This window comes from Monodon monoceros, unplaced genomic scaffold (assembly GCF_005190385.1).
Source record: "Monodon monoceros isolate NGI ecotype Baffin Bay Population unplaced genomic scaffold, NGI_Narwhal_1 Super_Scaffold_11, whole genome shotgun sequence".
Taxonomy (NCBI): Eukaryota; Metazoa; Chordata; class Mammalia; order Artiodactyla; family Monodontidae; genus Monodon; species Monodon monoceros.
This window is the reverse complement of record NW_021703767.1, coordinates 65,282,852-65,298,496: the sequence shown is the minus strand read 5'-3', so window position 1 is coordinate 65,298,496 and position 15,645 is coordinate 65,282,852. Positions and strand designations below refer to the sequence as shown.

At 41.0% G+C, this 15,645-nt stretch overlaps 1 protein-coding gene across 1 annotated transcript in view; it reads right to left on the bottom strand.

Annotated features, from left to right (window-relative positions):
- The window catches only part of ARHGAP31 (Rho GTPase activating protein 31), a 114,572-nt gene that overhangs the window by 42,498 nt on the left and 56,429 nt on the right, over positions 1-15,645 (bottom strand). The window contains exons 2-3 of the mRNA XM_029213900.1: positions 10,473-10,575; positions 7,756-7,900 (exon numbers count right to left, since the gene is read on the bottom strand). Of these exons, the coding sequence (XP_029069733.1) occupies positions 7,756-7,900; positions 10,473-10,575 (248 nt within the window). The remainder of the gene's footprint in view (positions 1-7,755; positions 7,901-10,472; positions 10,576-15,645) is intronic.

Below are 15,645 nucleotides of genomic sequence, written 5' to 3'. Positions count from 1 at the left end.
AAAGGAGTTGAAATTTTGCCCACCCCAATTTTTTGCCTGAAAGAGAATTTCACTCAACATTAGCCAAGCCAATCTTGCTAACAGCTAAACCTTAAAAGATCTAGGCTGACTCTGTGACTATTTGTTCTCTTCCAATCAGTATCCCTAAGACCAGCTTCCTGTCCTTGGAGGACTCTAGCGAAGGCTGGACTCCAGTCCCCTCTGGCGGGGCCCAGGCTCTACTTTCTTCTGCTTACCTGAATACCACCTCTACCCCTGCCGCCCGGGGAAGGCCCATCACCAGGGGGGACAAACAACCCGTGACTGTCCCTTCCAACTGCGCCCAGCTGCAACTCAGTTTTTACCCTTTATTTTGTATTAATTATTTAAAAATTATTATAAAGCCACCTTTATTATTTTTAATTATTTTAAGCCGTTAGGTTAAAAAGTAATTCATGCACATGATTTTAAAAATGCAAAGCGGGCTTCCCTGGTGGCGCAGTGGTTGAGAGTCCGCCTGCCGATGCAGGGGACATGGGTTCGTGCCCCGGTCCGGAAAGATCCCACATGCCACGGAGCGGCTGGGCCTGTGAGCCATGGCCGCTGAGCCTGCGTGTCTGGAGCCTGTGCTCCGCAGCGGGAGAGGCCCGTGTACCGCAAAAAAAGAAAAAAAAAAAGGCAAAGCATTCAAAGAAATACACAGAAGAAAGTTAGTCTGACTTCCAACTGCAGACCCTCAGTCTCCAGAGACAACCACTGTTCTCTTCCAGACAGTCATTACACCTACCTGTCTTTGTCACACCCATGGCAGCAAGCACAACTACGTGACCTGGCCCATCTGCAAATTCCCAGTCTCCCATCATTTCCCCCTTGCCTGCTCCCTATGGGCCATGCTGGCCTCCATATATTCCCTCAAGCAAGCTCGGCATGTCCTCGACTAGGGCCTTTGCACCTGCTGTTTCTTCTTGGCACCTTCTTTCACCAGATATTTGCACAAATTGTTCCCTCACTTCATCCTTGTCTCTGTTTAAATATCACCTCATAGACAGACCTTTGATTATCCTACCAAAAATAGCAGTCCCCATCATTCTCTGCCCTGTACTCTGCATTAACTGGCTTCGTATTGCTTATCAACAGTTCAGATTATAGAGCTATGCTTTAAATTCATTTATCATCTATCTCCTTCATTAAAATGTAAGTTTCACGAGAGGAAGGATTTTATCTGTCTTGCTTACCATTAAACCCCCAGCACCTGGAACTGTGCCTGCCTGGTATACATAGCAGGTGTTCAACAGACATTTGTTATATGAAATGAGTAAGTGAATGAGTCCGTATTTTGCTTTGCATTTGAAAATGCCAGAAAGTCTCATTTTGGCCACACTTCCAGGACAGTACCGTCGAGAACCAAACCTTCTGAGTGAGGAGCACCAGGTTTGCTGAGACAATTCCCCTCAACTTTTGGCTCCTGGCAGGGTGACCAATCTGCAGAGTTTGCCTGAGATTGAGGAGTTTCCTGGGACATAGGACTTTTCAGAGTTAAAAGTAGGGGAGTCCCTGGCAACCCAGGACAGTTGGCTGCTGCCCCATTGGCAGCTATCTTGAGCTCACAGCCAGTCAGCCTCTGCCTGATGCCACACACCAGTGGTCCACCCCCAGTGACACTTCAGATGACATGTGTGGGTCAAGCAACCTGCCAGCAAATGTTTACTAGGTAACAGTCACAACATTCTCCAGTAGCTGGAGAGCAGGGAAAGGAAGCACAATAATGAATAAAATAAATACAGTTTCTGTCCTCAGGAAGCTTACAGTTCAATGAAGGAGACTGATACACAAAGACGTAATTTCAATATAAAATTTAATACCTCTCTAAACTGCCTTCTCTAAAAATCCTGAAGCAGCAACTTTTCTCTATCTTGGGTGTAACAATTTTAGCTAAATCAATCTGACCCAAATTGAGTTTTTCCTAAAATAAACTTTTCTTCTGATAAAAATAAAATGTAGTGTAGTAGGTTGAAGAGTTGCTTCCAAAGATATCAGACCCTAATCTCTAGAACCTGTAAATGTTACCTTATTTGGAAAAAGAGTCTTTGCAGGTGTGATTAAGTTAAGGCTTTTGAGATCAGGAGATTCTCGTGGATTATCCAGGTGGGCCCTAAATCCAGTCACAGGTATCCTTAAAAGAGGGAAGCAGAAGGAGATTTGACACAGACAGGAGAAGGCAGTGTGACCACGGAGGCAAAGATGGGAGTGATGCAGCCACAAGCCCAGGCATGCCAGCAGCCACCAGAAGCTGGAGGAGGCGAGGAACAGGTTTCCCCCTCGAGTCTCTGTAAGGACCATGGCCCTGCTGACACCTTGACTTCAGCCCAGTGAAACTGATTTCAGACTTCTGCACTCTGGAACTGTGAGAGAATAACTTTCTGTTGTTTAAGCCACCAAGCCTGTGGTAATTTGTTACAGCAGCCTCATGAAACTAATACATGTACTGGAAGGAAATAAAAAGCACCTGCTATCCCACCACCCAGACATAACTACTATTAACCTACTCACATGTGAAGCATTAAAGGAAGCAATGTGTCTGGGCTCCCCAGCACCAAATATGAACACTGGCATCATTTCCTATTTAGTTGCCTATACTGCTTTTTTCCATTTAACTTTATATTATGGACAGCAAATAGTCTTCAGAAATATGACTTTTCACAGCTACACAGGATTGAAAACAATAGAGTTATTATCATTTATTTAACCCATCCCTTAGTGTCAGACGTGTAGATACTCCCCAGTTTTGTTATTGTAATATGGCAGTGAAATATTTGTAAATCAATTATTTGTGTGCACATCTGATTATTATCTTAGAATGGAGTCCTAGAACAGAGTTACTGTATTAAAAAATATGAGCATTTTAGGACTCTTGATAGTAATTTCAAATGACTTTCTGCAATGTCCAGCCAATTTACACTTGCAATAGAAAACTATGAAAGAGCCAGTGTCACCACAGGCTAGGCAGCATGAAATACTAACATTTAAAAAATGTTTCTTTAATATGCAGATATATTTTTCTAATACATTTATATTTTTTAAGTTGTTTTTTTTTTTTTTAATTAATTAATTAATTAATTTACTGGCTGCGAGGCTTGTGGAATCTTAGTTCCCCGACCAGGGATTGAATCTGGGGCCTCGGCACTGAGAGAGCAGAGTCCTAACCCTTGGACTGCCAGGGAATTCCCCATTTATACTTTTTAAATAATTATATTTCTTCTATGAATTGTCTGTTGAGGTTCTTTGCTCATTTGTTTTTCAGGGTGTTATCTGTTTATTTTTTATTGATAGGTAGGAGTTTTATATAATTAAAAATATTAATCTCCTGCCATCTTTATTGTAAATGTTTTCCATAGTCATTTGCCTTTTAATTTTGTTAATGTATTTTTAAATTTATTTATTTTATTATTTTTGGCTGTGTTGGGTCTTGGTTGCTGCATGTGGGCGGCATGTGGGATCTTCCTGGACCAGAACTCGAACCCGTGTCCCCTGCATTGGCAGGCGGATTCTTAACCACTGCACCACCAGGGAAGCCCTATTAATGTATTTTTAAATAGAGAAAACAATAATCTATATGTAGTTTAGTTTGTTAAATTTGTCTTTGGTGATTTTTTTTTTCCTTTGCTTTTATTCTTAGAAAGCCCTTCTCCACCCTGAAATTTGCTAAATGGTAAGAATGTAACTTGAGTTCTCCCCTTTCCCAACACTTAGCCAATTTTCCTAACATTGTTTATTGAATTGTTCCTTCACCAGTTTGGGATGTTTTCCTTATTTCATATTAAATTATTTAATACCTGAGCCTATTTAAGAGCTGTTAAATCTATTTTGAAAATAGTGTGGTAGTTCTGAGACAGAATGTTAAATCTTTACTTCCATTTACTAGCTGTACAAACCCAGGCAAAAGTCACTCGGAGCCTCAATTTACTCATCTGTAAAAGAGGCAATAAAACCTACTTCACAGAGTTATTTGAGGATTGAATGAAATAATATTTGTAATAAGCTTATCATGTTATAAGCACTCAATAAGTGGCAGATATCATAATTATTATTATTCTATTAATATTTTTCTAATTCTGTTATATTCCATTGAAATGTTATTCTACTTCAGCTGTGCAAGTGAGTTTAAATAAATCATTGTAAGAATGCGTGACAATGTGATAGAGCTGTTCCCATGTCCCTGTAGAAGGTTTGCTTATATTTTCATAATTCGTCACCGTGATCAAAGCAATCTACTCAATGATAAATTTTTCTACATAGTTAACATCACTAGGTCCTATGTATGTAGAACTCAGTTGTCACAACAAAACATTTTTATTTTATTTCTTAGTGTCACTAAACTATGTTTAAATACAATGTTAAGTTTTCTTGAGATTTGACGACCAGTGGACAATAACATTGCTTTGGTATTTTTTGTCGCTGTGGGAGATAGAATGATTAGCAATGTCAGGGAACACAAGTAGGGAGAGATCAGCATGGGTTTTCTTCTGAGCCTCTAAACAAGATCTAAGAAGAAACTTGTATTTCTCAAGTCTCTAGACAAGAATTCCTATCTACCCCCATCTATTGTAGAATGAAATTTAGTTAAATTAGACTCATTCAGTTAGTTAACGTGATGATATTGTTGTCTTATTCAAGGATGAAACTGTATAGTGATAAGAAGACTAAAACTATGCAGAAAACAAACAAGAAAGTCTTACGCACAAATTAAAAGAACAGTAAGATATATTTTTGGTTGACTGAGATTGTCAAACAGTTTAACAAATTGAAAATACTCAGTGTTGGCAAGGCTGCAGGAAAAAGAACATTCTTGTCTCTCTACAGAACCATTTGGCAACGTGTGACAAAATTTTAAATAAGCACTTTTTACTCAGTAAATCTTTTTCTGTGATATTTTTCATAAGGATATAAACAGACAAAAGTATAAAGATATATGTACAAAAATGTTCACTATAATGTTGTTTATAAAAAGCAAAATGTTCAGAAACAAAAAGTCCTGGGACTTCCCTGGCAGTCCAGCGGTTAAGACTTCCACTGCAGGGGGCGTGGGTTTGATCCCTGGTTGGGGAACTAAAATCTCACATGCTGTATGGTGCGGCCCAAAAGAAAAAAAAATAAAAAAAATAAAAAGAAGAAGAAAGAAAGAAACAAAAAGTCTAAATGTCCATCAGTAGGAAACTGGTTTAAGAAATCATCAGGTGTATGAGAGAATACGCTGTAAAAAGAGTGCCTCTCTGTATTTGTTACCATGGAAAGATGGTCACATTGTTGAATTAGCACCATTCCAAAACAGCAATATGTAGTATTGAGGAACAAAAGTTGGGAGAGAGAACGGGAGAGACAGAGAGAGAGAGAAAGACAGAGAGATCTGTAAGGATGTCTCCTGAAATGCTAATAGAAAATATGCCTAGGACGTGAGATTTCAGGTGATTTATACTTTCTCCTTTATATTCTTCTGGATTGCTTTAATGTTTACAATAAAAAGTTAGTTTGGTTTAGAAAAACAGAACACAACAAAAACACTATGCAAAGAGTAAAAGAATGAAGGAAATAACCCTGTGTTAAGCGCAGTTGTCTCTGGTCTTTAAGAAGAGAGACCAAGGTTTCCTTTCTACTTTCCCCCATTTTCCAAATTGTCTTTTATTGAGGATGATTATTTTTATTGAGTATTATATATCATGATGATGATGATAATCTGACAGACACACAAGACCCACAACCTTTCCTCCTGGTTCCCAGGAAAGGCTCCTCTGTAGTTGGAGGGTCAAAGGCTGCCGTTATTAATGACTTAGCCATGCAGAGTGGAGGCTCATTTGCCTTCTGCCTTAGATCTCAAGGTCCTCTTAGATCTTTAAGAGTCCCCTCAGCTGGTTTATGCTGGCTTTTCAAGTGGTCAACATTTATGCCCACTTTTGTTTGTTTGTATGTTTTGACCTAATATTTTTTTAATTAAAAAATTAATGGGGGGCTTCCCTGGTGGCACAGTGGTTAAGAATCTGCCTGCCAATGCAGGGGACATGGGTTCAAGCCCTGGTCCGGTAAGATCCCACATGCTGCGGAGCAACTAAGCCCGTGCACCTCAACTACTAAGCCTGTGCTCTAGAGCCCGTGCTCCGCAACAAGAGAAGCCACCGCAATAAGCCCATGCACCGCAACGAAGAGTAGCCCCTGCTCACCACAACTAAGGAAAGCCCGCACGCAGCAACAAAGACCCAATGCAGCAAAAAATAAATAAATAAATATATATATTTATTTTTAAAAAATTAATGTATTTTTAGTGGATAAGATTTTGAAAGTTAAAGTATAAAGAAGGAGGGAAAACTATCTATAATCCCATCATTGAAATAAATAGCTATTAATCTTGTGAACATCTTTCTTTTTAATCATGTCTTAATATACAACTGTGTACCTGCTTTTTCCAGTTATCATAGTGAGTGTTTCCCTGTATCACTGAAAACTCCTAAATCTATTTTAATGGTCCACGCCCAATTTTTAAAAAGCATTCATTTATCCCTATATAATTTCAAACTGAAGAACATTTATATGCTCAAAATAAGTTCATTACAAGAGCCATAAGAAAGATTCCTTCCCAGGGTTAGAGCCTAGATCTGGTCCTTACCAATAATTGCAACTCCTTCATAACCTTAATTTCAAACATCCCCTCTGACCACCCTACTCCAACAGTCTGCTGACCTTACTGGGATGAATGACCTATTGATCTAATTTTTCATTGTTACCTGCCTTAGGCCCTCATTTCCCTTCTTATCCAGACAAATTTCTATGGTCAATTATTTCAATCACTCCCTTGCACACACTCTCATATCCCTCCTCCTCTTTTTCTAGCTTGGTTAAACCCAACTCTTCACCTACTCTGCACCTCCCCACCTGCAGCCAAATGTCCAACCCTATTTTTAATGCTGTCTTTAAAGACATGCTCTAAGGGCGGGAGGGAGGGAGACACAAGAGGGAAGAGATATGGGGACATATGTATGTGTATAACTGATTCATTTTGTTATAAAGCAGAAACTAACACATCATTGTAAAGCAATTATACTCCAATAAAGTTTTTTTTTTTTTTAAAAAGACATGCTCTAAGCATTTATTCTCCTTTCTCATTTTCCTTTGGGGACCCTATTTGGTGACCATACAGCTGCTATATAGGTGTTCTGCTCTTGCCCATCCATCCTCCACCAATCCAACTCACTGGCCTAACCTGCACTCCCTGTCGGCTGCTTTTCCCAGAATCTTTTCTCTTCCCAGCTTTCTGACCTCTCTGTTGACTTCTGTTTGTTCTCTCTCCCTTCTCTACCCACCTACCTCTTTGTGCAACCCCCAAAAGAAACATAGAAGGAATAGCCCGAAATGAATTAGCCACGGGGGGTAGCATCTGGAGCCTCAGGTTCCTGTCCTGCTAGGGGGCAGAGTGACCTTGGGCCAGTCACTTCATTCTCTGGTTCTTAGTTTCCTCCCTATATAATGACACGCATTTGGTTACATAAATGTGGAGATGATTTAACCCAGTTCTTACACACAAACAAACATGATTCTGAAAATTGAAGAAAGGAAAAATTTAGCAAACAGTCCCACTACCTTACTTTCCTCACTGTACCATCCTGCTTCCATCACGAAGATAATGGCAACCATCTGGTGAGTATTATTATTGTAAGTTTAGTGCTGAAACTTTCCTTGGCCCATCCATGCATCCCACCCAGTAACCATAAAGGAAATCCAAACACTCACCGTGAATTTCTCATAGAGCTCATAAGTCAGGAGGGGGTTGGGCAGCTCCCTAAAGTAGAGCTTGCAGAGGGAGCCCACACAGTGGATGTCCTGGAGGTACACTTCCCTTGTCAGATCTGGACATTGATCTGAGCCAAACTCTTGCCTGAAACAACACAGACAGAGACATAACAATCCCAGGAACATGTGTTCTATGTCAGCAGCTACTTGGTTGCTTAGGGGGTAAAAAGACCCTAAACTGCTGATTTGACCATATTTTTGACCTTGACTCAAAAAGACCTTCTATTTCAGGCACAAGGAAGCTACAGGAAAGATTTCCACTTCAGGTCTGGATCTTCCCTGCAGAAGCTGCTGTAATTAGAAAGACATAATCCCATTTACAAATGGATTTCTCATGGCATTATGTCTGTAGTCTCAATTATGAACAGTGGGGAAATATGAAAACAATTTTCCAAAAACCCTGTTGAGAGTTCAGTTTTTCCAAAATATTGTTTTAAATGAACTTCTCTTTCTTGGAGGAGAGACCAAAACCAGGGTGAGTCAGATTGTTATCATTCACGTCCACATATTCATGTCAGCAAACTTGTTTTATCTGGAGACTCAAACTCAAGGTTTGAGAACTTCAATCAACTCTCCCTTTGATGCTGAATGGAAACTTCTAGGCTGCTTGATAGTGGCTCCCACAGGACAAATGAGCTTACAAATATCTTCTTAAACAACCTATAGTGGGGTGCTTGGGAGCATCGTCAGATTCCAGGCCTCATTTCTAATTAAAAAAACCATTTACTAACAAGGTTACATGAATATACTGCCTCAAATAATATATACTTACAAGTTAAAAATCTATTTAGGGCTTCCCTGGTGGCTCAGTGGTTGGGAGTCCGCCTGTCAATGCAGGGTACGCGGGTTTGAGCCCTGGTCTGGGAAGATCCCACGTGCCGCGGAGCAACTAGGCCCATGCGCCACAGCTGATGAGCCTGCGCTCTGGAGCCCACGAACCACACCCACTGGGGCCCGCGCCCTAGAGCCTGAGCTTCGCAGCAAGAGAAGCCCGGGCACCGCAACGGGGAGTGGCCCCCGCTCGCCGCAGCTAGAGAAAGCCTCGTGCAGCAATGAAGACCCCAATGCAGCCAAAAATAAATAATAAATAAATAAATAAATTTATTAAAAATATATATATATATTTAAAAGATGATAAATCTGAGATTTAATGCAGAAGAGAAGTTAGCTTTCTTGAGAGTATTCATTTGGTCAAACATGTAGTGACAAAGTCAACAAGACTCTCAGAACCAGCATCTTGAAACAGCTTGCTGCCCATTCTCCTGTAGTCGGGTTCTGCCCCTTTAATAAAGGGAAGGGAAATCCCTGATGCTGTCAGAACCTGACAGGAACTGAGTGAGGCCTTGAAAAGCAAACCATGCAATGGCCTCAAATTCATAGGTATGTGTTTTTCTTACGAGGGCAGAACACAAACAATCTAGAGCTTATTTAGTTAGCCAGAAATTTCCCTTGTCAAGGCTAAGGTCAGTCCTTAAGTGAAAAAGAATTGGCCATTGTCCAAATGTCCTTCCACGATACCAGCTACTGTGTAAGTATGTTTCAGAGCTAAGAGTAAACTGTTAAAAATACTTGCTGTTGAAACTCTGAAAAATGTCACATGAATAAATTAGTGAAATGATGTAAGCACATAGATCTGTTAAAAACCTCTGGCTGCAATAAACCAGTTATTTTTTAACAGCTATCACTTCTCTGGGAGTAAAAAGAATGTTTTATTCCTTTGGTATAGTTTCATGACAATTGAGATTTGAGGACGAGGGGAGAAAACTAAATAGGAGGAAGAAGATAAAAAAATGAATTACCTGCACATGTAAGTTTTACATATTAATCTTGTAACAAGAATGTTTTATTTGAAAAGTCTACATTTGTAACTAAAGAATATATAATAAATACATTAAAATATGTTCTTTTTGTATTAAAGAACAATATTCAAAATACATAAACCTATTCTTTTAGTCATGGAACAGTACATATATTATATATAATGTATATATTCTATATATACACTATATACACTCCCTTTATTTTACAGATATAATACATATAAAGAAGGCTACTGTCCTCTTAATTCATTGTGATAGAAATTTCTTCCAAAAAATTCTAGGATGCATTTTAGAATTGTTTAGGATAAATCCATAGAATTGGAAATAGTTCCTCTATCAATAATTTTAAAAATACAGGCATCAATTAGAGAAATGCACAATCATGCAGACTTCTGATTTCTCGACCAGACGAAATATCAAATGTTGAGTGTGTGCCAACAGAAAAACTCACGATGACCTGCAAGTTCTGAATACCATGTAATGGGGATCTGAGCTGTGGGTAGGCAAGTGAGTAATAATAAATCATTTTTTCCCAACTTGCAATTTAAATCATTTGAGTTCAATTGAATCTACCTAAGAGGGATAAATCTGGTGCAAGACATAGGAACAGATGAAAAGCCCTCAGGAGTTTTTGTTGGAAAGAATTACATCAGATTGGTGAGCTTCCCGATTAGATTTAGAAGAGTTAGGCATCTGAAAACATCAGCACTTGATCTTCTGCCCTGCCATCCTTCCCTCAATCCCTTCAGTTTTTAATACCCTCAACACCTGCAGATAGAGGTATGGACAGAGGAAGGATCATGGGAGAATCCTTTGGGGGGCTATTCTTTGGCTTACCTTAGCCGTTGTATGTTTGAGGTGACTCCTGAAAGCCGATAAATTCCATCCACAATGCCGTGAGTCTCTATAAATTCTGCACAGCTCTTCAATACATATGGAACTATGCAAAGGAAAAGAAAAAATAAAGTATTAGGTATAAGTCTGACTGTCTTTTAAAGATAGTCTTTTAAAAATCGAGGTACTTCAAAGAGAAGTAAGTATGGAATGCATATGAGCTACAAGTGGAAACAATTACTTGTAAATGGTAGATGATGTTCTTTGATATTTAAAAAAAAATAGGGTTTTGTTAAAGTTTAGAAAACCCATGTGTTTTAAAAGTTAGGTCTTTTTTTTTTAAGAATTTGTAAAATATGCTAACACTTAAATTTTTGAAACCAGCAGTGACCTTGGAAATCCCACAACACTCCTTATGTCACTGGTTCTCCCAGTGTGGTCCCCTGACCAGTAGCACGAGCATCTCCTGGGAACCTGTTGGGAATGCAAATTCCCAGGCCCCACTCACACCCACTGAATCAGAAATTCTGGAGGTGGCGCCCAGCAATCTGTGTTTTAAAAAGTCTTCTAGGTGACTGTTGTGTGATAAAATTAGAGAACTCTTGCCTAGTCTACACATGAAGAAACCAAGGGGCAGGTAAATTTATTTACCTCACTCAAGAGTACTTGTTGCTCATGAAAAGTGATTTAACACATGGAAGAATGCTTATGATGTAGGTAGGTAAAAGAACAAGGCACAAAATCAAATATACCCTGTGAGTTCAGCTATGTTTAAAAAACTGCAAAGGCAAAAAATACTGGAAGAATATCTGCCAAAATGTTAAAGGTGATTTAAAGGTGTTAAGTGTTTTTTTTTTAAAGGTGAGAACCTCCTCCTCCCCCCCGCCCCCGCCGGCACCACCACCAAATGGGTCAAACCAGTCATTGATAGAATGGACCTCATATAAGGGACCAACACGGCCTCTCAAATTCCTGCCACTCTAGAAGTCCAGTGCCTGGGTAGAAGGGTCTGGCTATGCTGTCCTCTCCTCAGGGCTGCACTTGATCAACCCAGCCAGATGAGTGACCCAGAATGGCAGCCACAGACCTTCTGGATGGCATGGAGAGAGTGGCAAGTCACTTGCCACTTTGGTCCTTGGGCAGATCCACCGGAGGTCCCTCTGTGAGACTGTTGTAGATGGTCTGGAACTACCAAAGCCTTGGGTGCTGAAGTCCTCAGGCACAGAGGTGGTATGGGAGCTCCATGAACCAGGGCTTGGGTTAGCACTGTGCTCACTCCCCCAAAACATACTCAGTCCCTTAATGCCTTGGATTAGACTAAAGCCAATCCATTAATGCTTAATGCACATGATCATACCCACACACAGTACTAAGCTGGACTGGACCTTTTACATGGGTAGATACTAGGTGTTCAGGCTCAACATTCTTCCTGGATTCTCTATTACAATACTTTCTAAACAACTCCCCCATCATTTCCTTCAACCACTAACTATCATTTTAGGTGCTGAGTAAAATTCATCAGACTGAAAGTATTCCACCCACTTCTCAAAGGCTGTGCATCCCCAGAGCCTTTCTTCTCCAGGACACATCCATGTTTTGCCCCTTTCATTCATGACCAACTGGTGAGAAGCTTCTTAGTTACCCAAGGTGGAAAGAGGGCAGGAAGTTAAGTTGGGATTGGAAATATTGAGGTCAGAGACCACAGAGGTGGAACTATTCCCTGTGAGTGAATACAGGGCAGGAGTGGGTGTGGTGGAGAAGGGGCTGTGAGTATGGGCAGGGGTCCAGAGCCCCTGCCTGGCTTCAGTTAGAAAAGCTATACTTTGATCTATTTTATGAAATAGGGTTCTTGGTGAGAGCCCTATTTATGCCTCATGCCTCTAAATCAATTTTATAAATAAATAAATAAGCAAACAGAGTTCTCATGCTTAAAAAAGCTGTATTGTTTTTTAAAAAAAAATCCCTATTGTGCACAGTAGGTCGACTCTTTCCCACCCACAACAAGATGTTGTTCTGTAACCTGCCACGCAAGGTCATGGTCAAGAGCACAGGTTTGAATGCCAAACTGCCTTTGTAACCTTGGGCAAAATATGCAATAATTCCATTTCTTAGTTTCCACACCTGTAAAATGAGGATAACAGTGATATTAACCTCATAGCTAGGATTGAAGTAATACTTGTAAATACTTAGCACAGACCCTGGCATATAAGCAGCATTCTACAATGACAGTTATTCCTATCTGAAGCTTCTATATGATGATGTAAATTTATCATTTGTGAGATTCAGTCTTGGTGAAAACAGTTTGCTGCCTCCCATCTGATGGGCAGTTGGGGTAGAGCTGACCAACGTCTTACAAGTCAACACTCACCTCCTTATTCAGAATGGCTTTTGTGTCCCTCTCTGGTTGAGGTCACTTTTCTATGCATTGAGGTGTATCTTCATAATACAAAGGCAGCAGTCCTGGAACTGTGCTTGACCTTGATGTGTTTCACAGTGTGAGTCTGTACCAAGGTATACGGCTGCTGCACAGCACAGGTGGATTGAGAGCTTGGAGCATTCCCAAGCAGGACTCAAAGACAAAAGCCTCAGCCTCAAAGGGCTTCTATAAGGAACACTCCACAGACGGGCAGCGCAGGGTCACCAATCTGTCCTATCCCATTCTCAAAGACTCACCTCCCAGTAGCATGGCTCTCAGTTGTATAACCTCAGGGTCCGTTTGTTTTAAAGGCGAGGAAAACACATTCCCGGATGGAGCCTCTGCCATAAATTTGGTACAGAGGCCCCAGAACCTCTCGTCCACAGCTCTGTTTAACCAGGAGGCAATATTAAAACAACCCAAGGGAAAAGGCCATGGTCCTGGTCCCTGAGGCATGTTAGCTTTCTTGGATTCTCATCTTGGGCCGAGTTGGAAGACGTAGGAATTCTCCATCATACTCAGTAAATGAGAAAGGATCCACTTGATCTCTGTAATCATCCAGCTCTAGAGCCAGAGCAGTGGTCCTAGCCAGACTGTGGTCCCTAGATAAGTCCAGCAGCAGCAGTGGCTTCCCAGGTGATTCTGATGCATGCTGAAGGTGCAGAACGACTGTCTAGACCAGAGCTTCTCATATTTTAATGTGGATACAAACCCCCCGGGATCTTGTTAACATGCAGATTCCAATGGGAGGGTGGAGGGAGGGAGTCAAGAATTTGCATTTCTAGCAAATTACCAGGTGATTCAGATACAGCCAGTCTGCAGCCCATACTTCGGGGAGCAAGGCTCTAAAGGTAATACTGGTCGGTGGTGTTGCAGGGGCTGCCAAGAGTATCGTCTCAAAGTCTCAGAATTCTTTAGGCTGTTGTTCCTGGGGCCCAACCAAACTGGGGACACCCTAGGATTCTGGACAGGATAGAAGCTTGATACAAAATGGCCGAGTAGGTATAGATGGAAAGAAAGCCTCCATTGTCTGTTTAGGTTGCTATAGAAGGTTGGAGCCACAGAACTAGTTCTGTGGGATTTATCATGGACCCAAAGAACATTAAGTCTCCTCCTACAGAGGTACACACAGTTGAGGATTATGATATAACATTATGACTTCTTTGAATTATCGCACTGATGGTTCTCTAAGACCCTTTTTGTTTGGTTTGGTTTCGTTTTTCCTGGAGCAGCGATCTTTAACGTTAAATTTTAATCGGGGCACAAAATAAATCCTGAGGTGGTTTCTGACAGAAAAGAAGGCTTTGCCTTTGATCTGTGCTTTACAATTTACAAAACGTTTTAAAGTCCTTTGTTTCATTTGGTCCAACTTGCTACAACTAAAAGTCATTTTATACTCATAAATAACGTGGGGGTACTTCTTTCCTCAATTCCAAACTTCTTCAAGGGTTTAGGGCAGAAAAGGCCAGCAATCAAATCGTTTCTCTGAATCCCCCCAGAGGTAATGCCTGCTAAGCTGCCCCACTTCCCTGTATGGCTGGAATCTGATCAGATCTGGAGATGGAGATTGGAACAAACACTGTTTTATTTGATCAGTTATGTGATCATGGCAGCCTCATTCTTTCACAGTGCAAATTGCATTTGTGTTTTAGGGAAATATGGCACTCCTCCCGCCCCATTCTGGATTTTTGTTAAGGTCCTGTACTGGTCATATTTCATTCCCTCTCTGGGTCCTGCATCCCTAACCATCAGAGTAAAGTCTAGTGGTACATATATACAATGGACTACTACTCAGCCATAACAAGGGATGATATAGCATATGGGCGATAGAAGCCATTCTATAGAAGAGTACATGCTATATGATTCCATCCACATAGAACTCAGGAAAATGCAAACTAATTTATAGCGGGAGAGAGCAGGGAAGAGGCAGGAGGCAGGAGCTGCAGAGGGGCCGAGGAAACTTTGGGGCATGATGAATATATTCATCACCTTGACTGAGGTGATAGAAAGGACCAAGGATCACTGGTGGATGAAGAATTGATACTTGCAGGGGGAGAGTCAGAGAGAGACAAGCCGCTGAACAGGGAAGAAATCTTTGAGAATCTCCTGCTGTGCACGGGGGAGAGAGTGAGGGCTTCAGGCAGCTCTGCTGTGCTGTGAATAAGCCCGCTCTACTACGGCATTTTTTAAGAGATGAAGTAAAGATTTCAGTCACTTTTCTATTATTTCTGGTTGTGAGCAGAGAGCTTCCCAGCTTTCCATTCCGCAGGAATCTAAGAGTCATCACAGTGGCTCCTGTACCTTCTCCCTCTGCCAGCTCCTGCTCTGTATTTCTGTCCCCTCCTTCCTTGATCCTGCGCCTCCATCTCTCCTGAGCCTCCATATCTCCTGCACCTCCATGTCTCCTGTGCCTCCATCTCTCCTGCGTCTCCATGTCTCCTGAGCCTCCATGTCTCCTGTAGCACGCTCCTCCCAGCCTCTGTGGGCCTTGGCTTGCCTGAGGGGTCGCTGTCCTCCTGCAACTCTCCCTCTTTGATTCTTCTTTCTCCTCCCTGTTTTAACCTCTTCTCTCTTCCTCCTGACCTAACGTAGAATTATAGAAAAGTCTGAAAATTCGTGGTGTTTATTTTTTAAAGTATAATGTTCTCTGTTCTTTACAAAAAGCAAATTAACTGCTTTCCAATTTTCCAAGGAAAATTGTTTTTTAAAGATGTCAGGATTTAGCCCGTCCTCCTTGGAGTAAAGTTTCTTTTTCTATTT